Source organism: Ambystoma mexicanum, chromosome 6q, assembly GCF_040938575.1.
Source record: "Ambystoma mexicanum isolate Mex_15411 chromosome 6q, UKY_AmexF1_1, whole genome shotgun sequence".
NCBI classification, from domain to species: Eukaryota; Metazoa; Chordata; class Amphibia; order Caudata; family Ambystomatidae; genus Ambystoma; species Ambystoma mexicanum.
In genome coordinates this window covers 1,179,043,013-1,179,061,169 of record NC_090937.1, presented here as the reverse complement: position 1 = coordinate 1,179,061,169, position 18,157 = coordinate 1,179,043,013, and the positions used below count along the sequence as shown (strand labels likewise).

General features: G+C 45.5%; 1 protein-coding gene across 8 annotated transcripts in view; it reads right to left on the bottom strand.

Moving 5' to 3' along the window:
* The window catches only part of TMEM156 (transmembrane protein 156), a 222,432-nt gene that overhangs the window by 167,841 nt on the left and 36,434 nt on the right, over positions 1 to 18,157 (bottom strand). For 3 of the 8 annotated variants that reach the window (XM_069631793.1, XM_069631794.1, XM_069631797.1), the window contains exon 1: positions 15,394 to 15,516. The exons of 4 other annotated variants lie outside the window; for them this stretch is intronic. In XM_069631793.1, coding sequence (XP_069487894.1) covers positions 15,394 to 15,493 — 100 coding nt within the window. In that variant the 5' untranslated portion in view covers positions 15,494 to 15,516. Of the gene's footprint in view, positions 1 to 15,393; positions 15,575 to 18,157 lie in introns of those variants that run through there. One more of the 8 variants, XM_069631796.1, reaches the window with a different exon arrangement.

The window sequence follows — 18,157 nt, the reverse complement described above, 5'->3', positions numbered from 1 at the left end:
GCTGACGATTTTTTAATTTTTGATACCACTCCAATTGGTCTTCAGTGGCTGATTAATGGCTTTTCTACTCTTGCCACGGCTCATAGTCTTAAGAGCGACTCTAATAAAACTAAAGTCATACACTTCACAAATAAGAAAAAAGTAACATTATTTAATTGGAGAGTCGGCCAAGAAGTCCTTGAGAGGGTTGAAAGTTTTATATATCTGGGATTCCCCATCTTTATTAAACAGCATAAAATGCTAGTCAGGGAGTGGTTAATGTCTCGTGGGGTGGTGCTAGGTAATCAACTTTGTCAGGTTGATTCTGGGTATGGTAGCTACTCGCTTTTTCCCTGTGTGAAATTATATGAGGGAAAAATTGTCCCAAAACTATTATATCGCATAGAAATTCTACCAATGTGGGTGCTTAATTGTTTGCCTGTCATAGAGGGGCAAATGTGGAGAAAAATCTTGCAGGTACCAATTAGCGTTCCCCTGGTTGCTGTCAGGTACGAGCTAGGCCTATATCCACTCAGAAGTAACGCTCTTTGGAAATATCTATCCCTCTAGTATAATATTTGGAGTTCAGTGAATATGTCTTGTTTATTCACTGATCTAAAGGTGAACATCAGAGAAGGAGGTGATACATTTGTCTGTGCATATTCAGAGTTTTATATTGGACTCTTGAATGATTTGGGGCTTTCGATTCAAGAGTTGGTCGACCTATGGCGAAAAGTTGGGACCAATGTGGTGGCCCCCCAACTGCTCCGAATGTATCAACATGCGCTAGAAGAGGGCATTCTCCCACCAGATCTGCGAGAAGCAACAATAATAGTGACACCCAAGCCGGACAAGCCCCCGGAAAGATGCAGCTCATACAGGCCCATTTCACTCATCAATAGCGAGACCAAAATACTGGCGAAATTACTTGCGGACCGTCTGCAACAGGTTATTCCCACCCTGATACATCCGGACCAGTGCGGCTTCATGCCACAGAGATCAAGGCGCATGGACCTCCACAGGCTATATTCAGCCCTGGAAAAGGCCAACAGCATACAGGGCCCACTAGCCCTACTAGCAATTTGAAAAGGCCTTTTATTCGGTGAGATGGGAGGCCATCTGGACCATAATGCATCGCATGGGCTTCGGTGAGAACTTCATGAAGTGGGTGCGCCTGTTGTACAAATCCCCGGTGGCCAGGTCCAGAGTCAATGGCTGGCGTTCGGACCTCTTCAACCTGAGGAGGGGCACGAGACAGGGCTGCCCGTTGTCGGCCATGATTTTTGCAATCGCCATCGAACCACTGGCAATCCTCCTGCGAAACGCGCCAACCTGGGAAGGCTTCCGATGGTCTGAGACCTGGGAAGACAGAATATCCCTCTACGCGGATGACCTTCTCATATATCTGAAGGACCCGAGCAACTCCTGCCCGAGAGTCATTCACCTGTTAGAGCACTATGAAGCATTCAGCGGATTACGTGTGAAGTGGTCCAAATCCATCCTCTTCCCTTTAGGAGACACCTTGATGGCAAACCTAGCGGCTGGCCCTTACCAGATCGAGAGGGAACAGTTCAAGTATCTGGGGATACGTATCACGAAGCAGCTTACTGAATACACAACCCTGAACTTATCCCCCCTTGTAACAAGATTTGCAGAAGATACTTGCCATTGGATCTCCTTGCCACTAACGCTGATGGGCAGAGCGGCCCTGTTCAAAATGATCGCCCTTCCTAAATTCTTATATATCCTGCAAAATGCTCCACTATACATCCACCAGCGAGAATTCCACAAAATCGAGTGTATCCTTAGGAAACTGCTATGGGGAGGAGGACACCCACGAATTGCTCTTGCCACGCTCCAAAGGTCTATCTGGGAAGGAGGGATTGGGCTGCCTAGGATACAGTCATATTACTGGGCAAGCCAGATGGCGTAGTAAATGATATGCTCCATGGAGACGGAAGCCTCCCACACATCAAAGGTCTTATCTGTAATGCCACGCCTATAGAGCATCTGAATGGAGGCCTGAACCGCACACCAAAAACGGATATGGTAACGCATATAGTGAGAATATGGCAGGAAGCACATTGGTACTTAGGATGGGGCGGAAAATTAACGCTGGCGCAACCCCTATGGAACAACTGCAACCTTCCCGAAATACGAAAATTGCCCAGATGGCCTGAATGGGTCCAGTGAGGAATCGCCAACATAGGAGATGTGGTGCACGAGGACAACCTGGTACCATTCGAGACATTACATGTGAAGTTCTCACTCCCAGCCACAGAAAGGTACCACTATATGCAACTGAAACATGCTTGGACGACCCATCGACACATAACACAAGACATGCCGGAAAGCTCCCCATTAGAGCGAAACATAGTTCTGGACCGGGTGGACCGGAAAGTCACCTCTACCATGTACAATGTGATAACATTCTTTGCGACGCCGGAACTAACCAGTTTGAAGACAAAGTGGGAAGGAGATGTGGGTCCACTTCAACCAGAGGACTGGGTGGAGGCCCTGATGTACCCGCGAGAAACAACCATTTCCTCAAGGCTAAGACTGGTCCAACTGAAGATCCTGCACCGCACCTACTACCCGAGAGTGGCCCTCTTCCGCTGGGGCAAATCCTCGGACGCACGATGCCTACGCTGCAAACGAGAAGAAGGTACTTTTTTCCATATTCTGTGGGAATGCAGTATGATACAGCAGCTCTGGCAGAAATGCTGTGATAAACTGTCTAGCGTTATGGGTAAAGCGATACAGAGATGCCCAAAACTCCTTCTCCTGGGGATCTCCAGTGAAACTGACCTTTTCCGCTATGAGAAATTGCTCTGGTCGACTGCGATGGCGATTCTCAGGCGGAACATTGCGCAACTGTGGGGCTCAGAACGTACGCCAAGCTATGATCAGTGGGTCACAGATGTGGACATATGCGCTATAATGGAACATAGAGTGTACGCGGCGAGGGGTTGCCCGCAAAAAGCGGACAAAATATGGAGAAGATGGGAAGAGGCTAGCTAAAGAACAAGGGTGGCTCCGCTGCCTCTGAGACTGAGAGATGCCCCGGGAAAGTGGGGGTAACGAATCTGCCATGATTAGTCTATGCCACGAAGTCATCCGATGTCAAGTTGACGGTCTATCGGACCGTGGTCCCGGAAGTTGAGTTTCTGAATGTTTTTTGTTTCTTGATTATCTCTCTCTCTCCCCATCCCATCACCCTCACCTGGAAATGTTGATGATGCATATGTTCCTCTCCCTTCCAGTCTCCTCCCTTCCCGCCCCCCCTGCTGTTCCTAACTCTCCCCCCCTTCCCACGTCTATACCCTGTATTGCAGAGAGATAAGTGTAATGTTGTTTTAATTTTCAAATCAATAAGAAAAATGTGATTTAAAAAAAAAAGAGTTGGTCGACAATCTGCCTAAGGTCAAACATGCTCTCAACTTGTTCTCTTTAGACAGGATTGGGCCTCAACAATTCATTTGTTCTATTCTTATGACTCATTACAATATCTGAGGCTTGATTTCAAACCTGCTGGTGTAATGGCCCCCTACCAACCGATTTATCCCCATCGATCTGTTAGGCATTTGTTTGTCAGATTTAGATGGAAGTTGATTTCAACTAGGGAGGTGGAGATTCGTTACAGTATAATTTGTAAAGAGTTAACCCAATGTTGCTTTTGTAATTTAACAAGTGCTATAGAGACTTTTCAGCACTTATAGATTTTTTGTCCTGAACTCCAAAGCAAGCCTGAAATACATTTTAGGTGATTCTTACCGCTACTGTCTTTGGATTCCCATGGTTTTTGTCTTGCAGGTCAAATCACTTCTTTGGTTTTAGCGGTGAGAAGTTTTTTTCTTCATTGAAATTGGAGTGTGGTTCATTTTTAAATGTATTCTCTCTTCCGCCTGATATTTTAATGAATTTTGTGAAATCAAATGTGCTTTATAATTGTTGATTGCTATGTTTTATTTTTCTATTTTCTTATTGTTTTAATGTTTTACTTTGCTATAAAATATTGGAAATTAAATGTTTTTGTTAATCTGTTAAAGGTTTATTTTTAACCATATGACAAAAACAAATATTAAAATAAAATGAATATAGGACCAGTATCATGGAACAGCGGACTGAACTATAGACCAGGAGCAAGAAAACTCAGGACCGAAACCCTGGACTAGGATAGCAAGGACTGAAATGCAGACTAGTAACAAGGAACTGTAACTATGGACTGGAATTAACAAGGGCATGACTGCAGACAGATAACAAGGAAACTCAGGACTGAAATCTAGGAAGCTAAAGCCCAGTAACACAGACGGTGGGCACAAAACAAGGAACTGCAGGAAGGGAACAAGATAACTGGTGGTAGAGAGCAAGGGGCTGCAGACAGGAAACACAGGACTGCAAGCACGAGAGCAGGGCTAAAGTGCAATAAGCACAGAGGTGAAGGGCAGATGGCAGGGGAGTGCAGGCAGAGTAGCAGGGCTGAAAGACAGGGAGCACAGGGCACTGGAACAGGAGCAGGTTCTGGAAGCAACAAGACCTGGCAGAAATCCAAAGATCAAAGCACAAGGGCCTGGGAGAAAACTCAGTGAAAGAGCCCTGTGAGCCTCTGGTCCTGGGAAAGTGAAAGCAGCACTGATCTCCAAGGCTTCTGGGGATTGTACTTCTAAGACTGCTGCATAGGAATAGCCAGGGAATGAGAACTGCCAGAAGGTGCATTGTGCGATGTGTAATTTAAAGACTCAGCAGCACCTGAAGCATCACACCTGAAGGTAATCTGCCTCCTTCCTCTCTGGTCCTGCGAAAGTGAAAGCAGCACTGATCTCTAAGGCTTCTGGGGTTTGTAGTTCTAAGACTGCTGCATAGGAATAGCCAGGGAATGAGAACTGCCACAAGGTGCATTGTGGGATATCTAGTTTGTGAAATTAAATAAGGAAGTTCCAAAGTCTTGCAAACAGAAAGCAAAGACAAAAATATGAATAGGTTTTGTCCAGGGAGGACTATGGAGATGAATATGTCCCAAATAGTCCACGGTGTGTGCCAATTGGTGCTCCAGTGCATTCTGCGATGGGTTAATCATCACTGACCTCATGCACTATTACTTTCTTACCGCTACATTAGAAATTCCAGGTCAGAGAAATTCACTGTATTTGTAAGCTACATCAGAGAGATATTTCGTCAGTTTTTCGATCACGATAAAAATGCCAGTATAGTCTGCATCACTTTCCACAGCCTCCCACAAGACTTTGAAATTCTGTATCAAAGACTGGGATATGTATGTTGCACAGACAGAATTTCAGATTTGAAAATTCTAGGAAGCATAACATCTCTTCAATAACATGCCAACAAGTCTGCAAACAATGTTGATAGTCAAGACATCTTTTCATGCAAATGATCAGTAAGGCTGGCTAGGAATGGATCCAACTTAAGGGTTGATGGGAATTACTCCTCAAATTCCTGCAAGGGATATATAATTCTTAGCACATTTGTCTTATCCATTGTCCTCCACTCTCTTGATAAAACATTCCTGGTTTATTCTGTGCGGTTCAGTTGCAGCAGGAGTCCCAATCTGCAGGAGACAGGTTTCATCTGATGTGGAAGGGATTTGGCATCTTAAACCTTATATTAGCCGTAAAATGAGACTGGACCTCTTCCAGAATTTCATGGCAGATATATCAACCCAGTGAGTCCAGGATATCCTCTGGATCTAGATCAGGTTCAATGGCAGGGATATTGTTTGTAAAAGGGTTCACCCTGTCAAGAGAATCCAAGCCTCTTGCCTTAGCTAATACCCCAAAGCGCAGTTTTTAGGTCTGATTAGAGAGAGATTCTGCACTCTACCAGAGCAATTGAAATTACATATTATGAGGCACTGATCTCAAGAAATGGCCCTACGAAGCGATTCTGCAATCTGCCAGAGCAATTGAAAATTCATATTATGGGGTGCTGCGCTGATGTCAATAATTTGCCCAGCGAAGCAGAATTAATGCATTATGATGAAAGCTCTACTATACTGGCATCTGTTTTGTAGAAGCAATTGGAACAGTTAAAGTTGGGAGAGCGTTGGTGAATGTAGTTTTTAGAGCTTGCTTTGTTTCTGTGATGCTTAGTGCATTGGCGTGTTTTTTATTACATTTTGTGAATTATTTTTGTTGAAATCTGTATTACTGTTACTAATGTCTATGGCTGCTACTGTTCGTGTGTTTAATTAAGTGCCATGGGCGAGTATGCTCGTCCTTTTTGCATAGAATGATATAATAGCATGGCACTTAAGAATGCAGCGTGGATGGATTGAGAGTGACATATATACATATTTTCAATGCTCCCAGACCATCATGGCCGCCATCATAACAAAAATTGGAAAAGCCATTAGGTTTGGTTTTGCATATGTAGAGGATACATTGTTTTGGAAAGCCCCCAAGAACAAAGCCATTCTTACATCATACATTTGAAAAGCCAGACTTAGAAAAGGATGGATCAAAAATGGGTACCACTGGAGCAGGAGGTATAGTGGAATATAGAATATTGTCTATGGTCCCAGCTTCTCGTGCTAAAGTGTATGACTTCAGGGGAAGAAGAAAGGTCCCTGCAGTAATGTCACTTTTGTAAACAAAATTTTCTCTCTGTACACAACGGTAGACAATGAGGAAAGCAAAGCACATAATATACACTTTAATACTCACAAGAGTGCTCTGTAGGCCCTTTCCTCTGGCATGAAATATAACCCCCAGAGTGCAGCAGACACTTACGTGTCAACAGCACTGTATGCCGTGTCAGGATCACACAATAGCAGTGCCCCTGGCAGTGGGTCCATTGACCTCCATCACGGTGAAGGGGCCCACTTTGGTGGCCCGTGTGTCCAATTCCTACCTCCCCACCCTGGACCACTACAGCCGGTATGTAAGTGGAGCGGTAGAATTAACGCACCAGTGGACACTGGGACAGGGCAATTTCTACATAATATAATGCCCACGGGTAAAACACGAGAATATGCCCACATACCACAAACCCCACGCTGCAATCCTGCCCCAACATTAAAAAATAATGACAGTACTTAAAAGTAATGAGTGGACACAACAACAAAGGCAATATGGCAATAAAGTATTAATTACCACACGTGTATGTTCATTGTCGAAAGCACACTCCCAGTTTTTGATTTTGCCAAGGTGTTTGTTGCTACTGTGTAATGCCTTTTTTCGATCGTTGTGTTCCCAAATGTAATTATTACTAGAGCCAATAGCCACTTCAGGCATTAACGACCATAACATACAATGGGTAGACATTTCAAGTTGCAAGCTACTAGTCAGGCATAGAAAGTCATTGCTCTGTTCTGCACGTGCACAAAGCACACCATTTCTTACTCAGCAAGTGTCCATTATCGCTCATCAGTGGCTAGTGGTGAGTATACTTTTTGAGGCCTGAATACATTTTGTATCCGTTTTAATTTCTGAAACTCCTCTCAACAATCAGCAACAACATTTGTAACCAAGGCCCTCAGGGTGACCGTGGTAACACCATATGGGTGGGGTCCCTCTTTTTTGTTAACGGGGGTTGGTCTGATGTAGGGACAATATAACGTGTACTTAAGGTAGACAGACCAACTACCCGTTCCTCAATCACTCAGGGCGACCTACACATTTGGAAAAAGCACCTATTTTTTTGGTCAATAAGTTGAAACAAAGAAAATCTTTTCCCTATCCACAAGCCACAATTGTTGGATTTGTCAATGCTACATTATGGACTAGTAAACCACGAGTAAGGCATATTTGAATAGCATAAACTGTGAAATGAATCACTTATAGGAGCTCCCAATTTTGGCACATAGAGCAGAGTCAAGATCACACACTTTGGTTAAGTGATGAAACCTGAATTTGAACCCTCTGCAATCTAGGCTCTTGACCACAAAACCGTCAAGCTTTAGTTGGTACAAATGTTTGTTAATGTTAATAGTCCTACGGATAGAATAATATTATGCTTTCTCAAGATTATTTGACATGCACGCATATCACATAATAAAGCAATCACAACATATACATAAATAAATAAACATGTTGAAGAAAAAGAATATGACTGTAGCTTTATTTCCCCTATACTTAATGGAAGACTGCAAAGTAATGGACATCTAAAAGGTCTTCTCAGGGCTTTACAATTGTGTGATGATACTTAATGACAAGAAGTTAAATAATGCATGATAAGATTATCTACTTACAGAAATGTTTTCACTCAGCATGAAGAATGTTATGATGAGGGTGCGATAGCTGAACATGTTTGATTTTTGTTAATAAAATTATGCAGGTGATTTTATTTCTGGAAGGGAGATCTGCTACCAAGACCCTCACTTTCATAATGCTCAATGCTGAAATTATGATGCACTCAAGTGCCTTTGCTGAGATAGTCTCTTGCATGCCCAGCTCCAGCCTTCCACTGGCAGCAGGGATTGTTCAACGGTCACATCTGCCTTCCTGACAGCTGGTGAAACACGAAGTTTCAACAAGCAAAGGTGGCTTTTAAATCATTTGCATCTATGATTCAAAACATAAAAATTGTGCACCCAGGTCAACCTGGTGGCACATTAAACTATACATATAAGCCGTTTCTGGTTAAGGGAGGGTAGCACCTTAGGATCACACAATTATACAGCCATGCATTTGGATTTCATTTTAGTGTCAGCTTGGTGATTGGTGCTTCATTCGTTTCAAGGCTGGTGTGTATTAGCCGTCTGGCCTGGGTGGCTCCACAACAGCCATGTGGGGCAATGCTCAGGAAGCCAACCCCTTCATGTCAGGGCACAGGAAGCTTTCCCAGCAGTATTGACATAACACAGCCCCTCTCACACCAGGGTGCTGATTACTGGAGTCCTTTAGAAGTAGGGAGACATGGGAAGGGGATGGAGTGGGAACAGCCAGAGGAGAGGGTTGGCAAAAAGGTGTTCCACCATCTTGAACTATAGTAGGGCTCTCTACACCTCCTGCTCCACCCCACTTCCTGTAGACAAAGCACTATGAGTATGCTGTCCAAATCACTGTAGCATTTTGCCTTTATTTAAGAGAAGGAAAACTTTCTCCGAGTTGATTCATCTTTCGACTCTCAAAAGAAGAAGGATTCACTGCAGCGCTGTTGGGAATACAACCTATTCTTAAGTCCTCTGCCATAGAGATGGAGACAGAAGGCTCCAAGGAAGAGGCCAGCTCTGCTCGCTACCCAACTCAGTAGCACATTTGGGGTGACCAGCTGGCTGGAACAGGCCTATTATAATTGAGTACCCAAGAGCCTGCTCACTAGAGGTAGTAGAAGCCTGCAGGTGTGTTCTACACCTTGCATGTGGGGATCTTGGATTGGGTCTCCCCAGCACCCAAAAGTAAAGGAACAGCTTTAGATCCTATTTCCCAGCTTTGATCCATTTCGAGCCGGTTCGATCCCTGCAAGACACTTTTCGGGCTGCCGTGAGCCACAGGAACAGCATTTGACACTGACTGCTTTCAGATCTGCTGACTAACTGCCGAGCCGCTGACCCGACCAATCACCTGCCTGCTCTCCAGCACCTTCGAAACAATCATCTCTGATGCACCACACCTCCCTGTTGAACCTCCTTGAGCCAATTGGACTAACTGGAGACACTGGCCCTCATCACGAGTTGGGCAGTATCCCGGCAGTAATACCACCATTCACGCTATCTTCGTGAAACAGGCAACAGGATCAGGCTACTCAGCCCTACTGGCACCCGGACTCGGGACGACCAGCTACCAGCCCTATTCGGAGCTAATCATACTACTCACCTGGTCCTGAAAAAGACTTAGGTCGAAAAGCGCGTCGGCTGTTTGCACTCACCAATGTTAAACAACTGTTGGTATCTGCCACTATGATTTTTCATATTTGCCTTGTGGAATTACAAATGCAACAATAAAGCAATACGTTTTAAGCACAACGACTGCTCTAATCTGACCATGAATTTATACCTAAGCATAATTGCTGCACCCCTGGGCCATTGAAGCCCCCCAGCGCCCATCATCATCCGCAGTTTTGTCATCCCATCTAACCATTCAGTCAATTGAGGATCTGGAGTTGGTCCCCAGACGAACAAGGAGTGAGGCTGCAGGTTGACTCATCAAGTGTTCTTAAAAAAAAGGTGCGCGGTAGGTAGGGAGTCCCGACCCAGACAACTCCAACCAACTGAAACCAACAATAAAAGATATTATGCTATAGATCCCCGCCTTTTGTATTCATGTGCTAAGTGACTCAAGAAGAGTAGCTATGGAATGTGTCAATAGTGACTATCCAGTCCTGAGTGTAAAGTGCCCCATTAACTTCCATAGTGTTGGCGACCAATAAGTCTGCATTCATGCCAATAGCGGAAAGCAAAAGGTCGAAGTGGGCTCTCAGTTTACACACAAAACCTGAGGGAACGCTTTGAGTAGCCTCCGCTCCGAACAAGACGAGTGCCTCAGCATAGATAGAGTGCTTAATCAGGGAGATAATCTTATGATACAGAGACAACATAGACCACTGTACCCTAACCCTCAAGGACAACAAGCCCAGCTCAATCCGCATTGCTGCCACTGGAAAGGCATGGGGACCCTCAGCACATGTCTCCACATCCTCCCCTCAATGACATCCAACCAATGATACGACTCCATATGGCACAGATCCAAACTGTAGGTCAACTTGGGGACCACCTTCCCCTCATAAAGATGAACAACTGCCTTGATGGAAAATCTCCCAAATTTCCCATCCATTATTATAAACTGGTTTGTTAAGCCTCACGCCTTAGCCGCAGTAGCCCTCTGGATGTTAATCAACGGCAGATGAGCCAAAATGTAATATCCCAGGTATGCCACGCTCCCAGTGGCCAGTGGCCCTTATGGCGACCTCCTGGAAGAGCCAACTACGTGAGGCGCCCTTCTTGCCTCTCGACAGCCCCAGAATTTGGGTTTTTGCAAGATTCGCCAGGAGTCCATTCTCCCAGGCGTAGCTGGAAAAAGACAAAAGCAGCTTCTGCATGCCAATCCAGGAGCTGTCGAAAAGCAGGAAGTCATCCGCGTAAGCCATCCATGATAATTTTACTGAGCCAAATTTTGGAGCAATAACTGCTGCACGTTTTAAGCTTTCCCCTAAATCTGAGACAAAGAGATTATAAGGGCAGGGTGCCAACACGCATCCATGCCTTAAACCTGAGGCAGTGTTGATTCGGCGTGATAAGTCACCATCTCGATTCAATCTAACAGAAATACCTGAGTCTTGATGGATACCAATAATTTATCTAAGGAGGCCACCAGGGATTCCCCATTTTACAAGTTTGGCCCATAATCTGGTGCGGTCTACCCTATCAAAAGCTGAGGCAAGATCAATCCAGGCCATATATGTACACAATGTCTTATCCTCCCACACTTTTACCTGAAATTCTCTTACTACTGCCCCACTGATATTAGTAGAGAAGCCCCTACGAAAACCAGTTTGAGAAATGTCTAATATAACTGCAGAGAGTGCCCATTCCTCAAGATGTCGCAGCAAAACTACCGCAAATATTTTCCTCTCTACATCCATTATGGCTATGGGCCTGTAATTCCTCTGGTCTGTTTCCCCCCCCGCCTTCTTGTAAATAGGGACCAGGTAGGTTGACCGCCATGAGTCGGGAAAACATGCACTCTCTATCACATGCTTAAATAAAAATGTGGGGAATGTGGACCAGGTGTGCGGATCCCCCCTCAAAATTGCAGTTGTAAGACCATTAGGACCAGATGCCACAGAAGATTTACGAGACTTAATTATATCGAGTATTTCCCCAAAGGCAGGGAGCGATAAGCGAATTCCCAAATCAGTTGCTCTTGAGGGAAACTCCTCAGCAATAATTGTAGACTTGTTCCTTGTATACAGATCCTCAAAATGTTCTACCCAAGAGGTCTCGGAGACCGCATTCAATTGGGCAGTGGTATTTACAGTGGCCAATGAATTAACAACTTTCCAAAAATTGCTCAAATCATTATTAATAAAAAGATGGAGCATTTGGTCAGCGCCCCTCTGAAGCAGCGAGTCCCTATGCTGTCTACAAAAGTTCCTAAAGGATTGTTTGAGTAATTTGCTTTTACGATTCTTCATCCCCTGTGAATCAAAGCATTTACTATTAAACCTAATCGCCTTTCTAAAGACCCTCTTTCGCTGAGTTAGCTCTTCGCCATGTCTGTGCGAATTAGTGTTACCTCGCTTCTGCGAAGCAACCGTGCTTAAAGGGCGTACCTTAGACATACATTCAGATACAGTCTTCCCAAAGTTATCGACGTGAAAGCATTCGATCTTCCATTCATACCTAGTGGAATTTAGTCTGGCAGACAGCATTGTATTCATGTCCTCAATAGCCTTGGGGGCCACCTCAACCTATTTCCACCTCCATTCACAGCTAGATTGACCAATGTTCTTTTTGTATCTTTCCACAGCCCAGTTCAAAATTGCCACTCAACATGGAGTGGTCACTCCATTGGTTCTGAGAGATAGAAAAATCAGAACAGAATAGAAAAAGGGAGTAGTCAACTAACATGTAATCCAGGGTTGAAGAACTACTACCCCTATGCCAGGTTGCTAGATGTTTGCTAGAAGCCCTCACTGTATCATTCAGCTCATAAAGCCCAATAGATGAAAAGGCTAGGGCCCACTTATGTCCCGGTTGTTACTTAAAGTTTGAGGAAGGGTTGGCTAAAGTGACATCCCAATAATACCCCTCTATATTCACGTCTGGGCAGTCTGCATTTAGGTCACCAGCTACTACAACATGGCCCCCAGTATTTTTTACATTGTCACGTCACAATTAATTCAGTAATTGGCTGCAAAAAATGATCTAGATCTCCCACGCCCTTATGCCAGCAGATGTTTATTAAAAGAAGCTAAGCAGATTTCCCAGAATCATGCACCTGTACCCCCAGTGCTCCAAATGGAAGGTTTAAAATGGCCTGAGCGGAATTATCCATTCCCGACATAATGGATATAAGAAGGCCTCCTGCCAGGCGTCCTACCCTACCCGCCCTGGTAGATTGGAAAAAACTCTGATATCTGGCAGGAACAGGTCAGGCTGTTAGCCAAGTCTCCTGCAAAAAAATACAATTATTGATCTTCAAACGAGCAATCACTTTCGCATTCGTGCCAGGTGCAGTTTCCCCTCGAGAATTCCAAGTGACTAACTTAAACAACAGATTTTCTAAGCACAAGTCACTTTGGTCATTTACCCCCCTTATTTCAAATAGCCTGCGTTGCACCCTGCATGTCCATCCTCGGACTGTGGCAGCAAGTTGGGAAATTGAGTGGCTCCTGCATGGGTTTAGCTAATCCCCTAATTTCATTCCTCCCATTCTTCCAAGCAAAAAAATGTCATTGCTGAAGCCCAGATTATAAAGTTTTGTGGCCTCAGCCGACACCAAATCCTGAGTGAGGATGGATAGTACAACTACCCATTTTCCCAGCTTTAGGGAGCTCAATCCTTTTAATATCAGGCGAGGGAAGAGCGCTCAGTGATCATATTTCAGAAAATATAGAGTCAATACATTGGTTCTGTTCAAACAGACATCTACATCACAATCCATGAAACTCCTCATACGCAAGCAGAACCCCACGTTTTCCTGCCAAGGCAAGGGCACCCTCTTACTGTAACTCCAAGGTAAGACGACATGGGCCATGAGAACCCTGGCCCGCGTCCGCACCCCTCTTACATTGCATAAAATGCTCCGTAGCATAAAACCATTCCCTCTTAACTGAGGCGTTTCATAGGCTACAGAAGGGGCAATTTCAGAGTACAAAAAAATGCACATTCTTCTCAGGCGACCTTACCCCCTCACATCTACATGTACAAGACTCTTTTGTTAACATAGACTTCGACCCCTGTCCGGAGCAGCCAGGCCAGTACAATTTACCGAACAATAATTCGCTGCTCCACTAATTTGCTTGCAAGCCTGTCTTCACCCAGAGTGCCCCTTTACTCTCAAAGTCTGCATTATCTTTGTTTTCGTTACAGGGATGGCTCTTTGGTGTTTTATTTAGTTGTGTGCATTGATTTTTTTATTAACGTTCCTACTTTTCCAAACCTTTGATTGGACTTTTTTATTTTGGTACCCCTGTACTATTGTTGTTTGTGCTGCATATAACCACTAAAGTTGCTCTCTGATGCGATTCAGACAGGCATTGGTCAAGCCAACAGTTGGGGTTCTGCCCTAACTGGCAGCATAGATGGCAACAGCTAGAATATGGCATGAGTTCCTGGACACATGATGTGAGTGCCTGGCAAATTCCCACACGAAAATCCAACGGTATTGGCTTTGCCGATGCTTGTTTTAAAAAAAAAAAAAAGACTTTCGTACCAGAACATATGAGGACACCATATTGCTTATTAATCAAGTGCCTGAAGGTACACTTGGTTAATATATGCCCCACCCCACATGAGCTACCAGGACACCCTACACTAACCTGCTTCCTGTACCTTTGGCCAAGGGTGCTAGAGGGGTGGGGGGCAAGCTTCCCTTTCATTGCGGCCAGACAATGGTACGCCCTCCCCTCACCCCTAGATCAGAACCCTCACACCTCGCCTTCCGCAAAGCCATCAAAACATGGCTATTACCATGATCTCGTTAGCAACGTCTGATATGTCCTGATCTGCACACTCTCCAAGCCATAGAGAGTACCTTGATATAATGTACTTTGCGCCACACTATGTATAATGTAATATGTGCCGCTACATGTATGCTCATGTAACACACATAATGTACCCTAGGATGCTCATCAACCAGTTACTAAATTGATGTCATGTAACAGCGCCTCGATGCCTCCGGGCTGCTTGTGCGCTTTATAAATACATAAATAAGCATTTTTTTTGTTTACCCAATGAGCTCATTGACAGTTGCAACTAAGTGGCTAGCTCTCAGAAGACTGCTTCGAAATAAGAGTGGCAGGCCCTTTAGCGCGCACACTTTGATGTTACTGCGTGCTACAGCTAGCTTGGCGGGATGTCACGAGGTGTGTGATTTAGGCAGGGCGAGGCAAGCGGGAATGGCTATGGCCCACAGGGATTAACATGGCCAAGGCAGGTCGATGGTAGGGTAGGAACCCAAACACAAGCTGCGTGTAAATGCTGCCAACTCCAACGCGGGCGGAAAATGCTGCTCTTCAAAGAATATCTCACAAATAAGCTGCAGAAACTTCCGACTCTAGACCGTATCCGCTGCCTGTAAACCTCCGAATCCCCTCTCTCTGTGCTTTCCAATGTAGCCTTTATATTCTGTTCCGTGCTGTATTACTGTACGTACCCCCTTACAGAGTATATCATATACTCCGTTTCCTGCCAGTGATATAACAGAAAGCCCACACGGGTCATGGCGCGCGCCTACGCACAGCTGTGCTCTCTGAGGCGCCGACGCGAGCAGTCCCGGCGCAAGTCGCGCTTACCTCCGCTCTTCCTGAACAGCTCTGGCAAGCAGATGACGAACATGACGACTATCGCGACCAGGAGCTTGGTGAGGGTGGCTCGTGTCGCCGCTCTGCACATGGCACCCCGCTCGAGCACCTCTGGAGACAACACTTCCTGGTTCGGGCTGCATCTTGAGGCAACTTGGGGCAGGGTGCGCAGTTAGAAGTCATTTCCTTTTCTGTGGTTTGGCTTTCTCCACCTCTAGTTTTTTTAGGCTTCATGCTCCGATCTCTTAATTGCCGTGAGCTTTTAGCAGTTTTCCACGGCGACAGCCAAATTTTAATAGGAAAGGTCAGTTTGCTATGTTAGCACAAAGAAAATGTACGCCATCAGCAGAATCATTTCAGTCCTGCTAGTAAAATGACAGCGAAAATACGCAGGTGGCCCCGCTGAAAGCAAAAGAGCAACATAAGAGTCACCATTTTGTGAAAAGCAAAACTGCGACTACCGCAAAGAAAGCAACAATCACAAAACGTGGCGTCTTGTATGCCATTGCCAGGTGCTTTGCTAGCTGCCTGGGCTTTAGGGCCATCGCATAAACTATCATTAAAGCCGGGCTGTTATCGGCCAGCCTCTGTGCCAGACTTTCCATCCTAGGCAGGAGGACCGGGAATCCTCAATTACTGCAACCACAATGAGATTAAAGACGGGCTTTCATAACCGAGATGAGCGGCCTAACTCACCATTAAATTATGCCAAATGGCGCCTAAATATATGGCGCGTGACTGACTGAAACAGAGGGCTCATTCTACACACATCTTCGAGGGCCCAATACCTTATCCTTGAATTTCCACGCCAGCACGAGATTTGGAAAGGGGGCGTGGGATAGAAATGTCTTGTTTATTTCACAAAGTCGATAAAGTTGTTTTTTTCATTTTAAATGGAGTCGCGGCTGGTGATCTTTTAAAAAGGCAGAGTGCAGAGATGCCCTAAATTGCACGAGGAAGTGAAGTGGGAGAGCCTGATGCGTGGCAGAAGTTCTGAGGGGATTCTCGCAAGAAAATTTACAACTCTGCAATATGTTCAATTTTACGTAATCCTTTTCAAAACGATTGACCTAGGATCTGTATGTTTAACAGGCACTTACAGCGAATAAGTACAGCATGGGCAGCTGTAGAGGAGGCTTCCTTTGCAAATAGAACAGGGGAAGCTTGTTCAGCAGAGCAACCTTCCTACCACAAGAAATGAGAACAGATACAGCTCTTGCTGTAGCAATGCAACATTTAATAAATAAATACATAACTTCGCAAATAGAATAGATATTGCATTGACTTCAACATCGTAGGTGTGTCTCACACACATGGAACAGGTTAGCTGGGGCAGAGGCAGAGCAGTTGCCCTCACACAGAAGAGGCCATGCCACGGCAAGCAACACTGATTCTATGACAAGACTGAAGGCGAGCATTATGCTTCAACTTCATTTATTTAGTACTCTTCAGCACTTCAAGAAACGCATATATAAAACTTTGAAAAGTGTTCAACAGAACTTTTCCTTTTTCCAAACTACAAAAACCAAGTGTCTCTGTAGTCCATGACCTCTCATCCAGTCACAACCCACTTCCTGTGCTTGGACTCCTCCTCTTCTTTTACTGCTCTTCAAGCAGATAAGTACCATTTCATTCCTCTCCGTATATCAGTATGGGATAAACTGTAGAGTGAGTGGAGTGGACGTGAAAGTTTAAGCACTGATTTGGAGTGCATGCATGATGCTTTAAGAGCGAATGGGTAGCGTGAGGAGCGCTTTTACAATAATTCAATTTTGAAGTTATGAGACGAATACTATACACACTTAGAGGAGTGAGTTACTAGATGGAATCACAGCACTCGGGACAGGTAAAGTACGTCGATTTATCTGCGAGGCAGGCGGCCCCGTGTCGCAATTTCGACACCGCAGGGGAACGGCTTAGCCTCGCAGAATACACAGGCCTCCGGCACGTGAGGGAGAGCTCCCGTAGCACCAGGCCCCCACATTCGGGTAGGTGGGGCTTGGCGCCAGCGAGCATCACCAGCCCTCAGCGCGGAGGAATAGCATGCGCGCGGCCCCCCACCCTTGAGAGGACGAGTGAGGCGCGCGCAACAGACTGTGCACGACGCTCCTGCGCCCGGCCCCCTCCCTTGGGGAGGAGGAGTCAGAGCGCACAGAGACGCCAGACAAGTGCGAACATCGTTATTAAGTAACGGAATTGTACGGAGCCGCACACGCCACGAACGTTCAGGAAAAAAGCAATTAAAACATTGGAGAAAGCGATCATAGCGATTGCGCGCGCTCTGTAGAGCAGTGAATACAGACCAGCTGCTCAGGAGCAGCAGACTACGTACACAGCATAAGCAGCAGAGCTCTATAGGCTCCCCAGGCTGCAGAGACAAAAGAATAATACATATAATTAAAGCAGTCATCACAAGGAGCAGTGGGCATGCTAAGACACCTGATTCAGGTACACAGGCACACAGCACAGTAATAAGATGTCTGAATTTGAGTGGAGCGAGGAGGAACAGCCTCTAGACCTCGCTGCCAGCTTCGAAGAAGTGCTGGGGAGCTCCCTGATTAATGCAGTGGCAGAAGGGGTCAGGCCCCTGCAAGAGAGACTGGAGACACTAGATACTATGCTCTCACAACCCAGTAGTAGCACCAGAGACTTGAAGTGCACGCCCACAGAACCCTCAAAAAGAGGGCCTAAGGGGAGTAAGACAGCCCTTAAGAGGAAAGCCTCTGACGACCCCCAGGGCTCATTGGACGGGGCA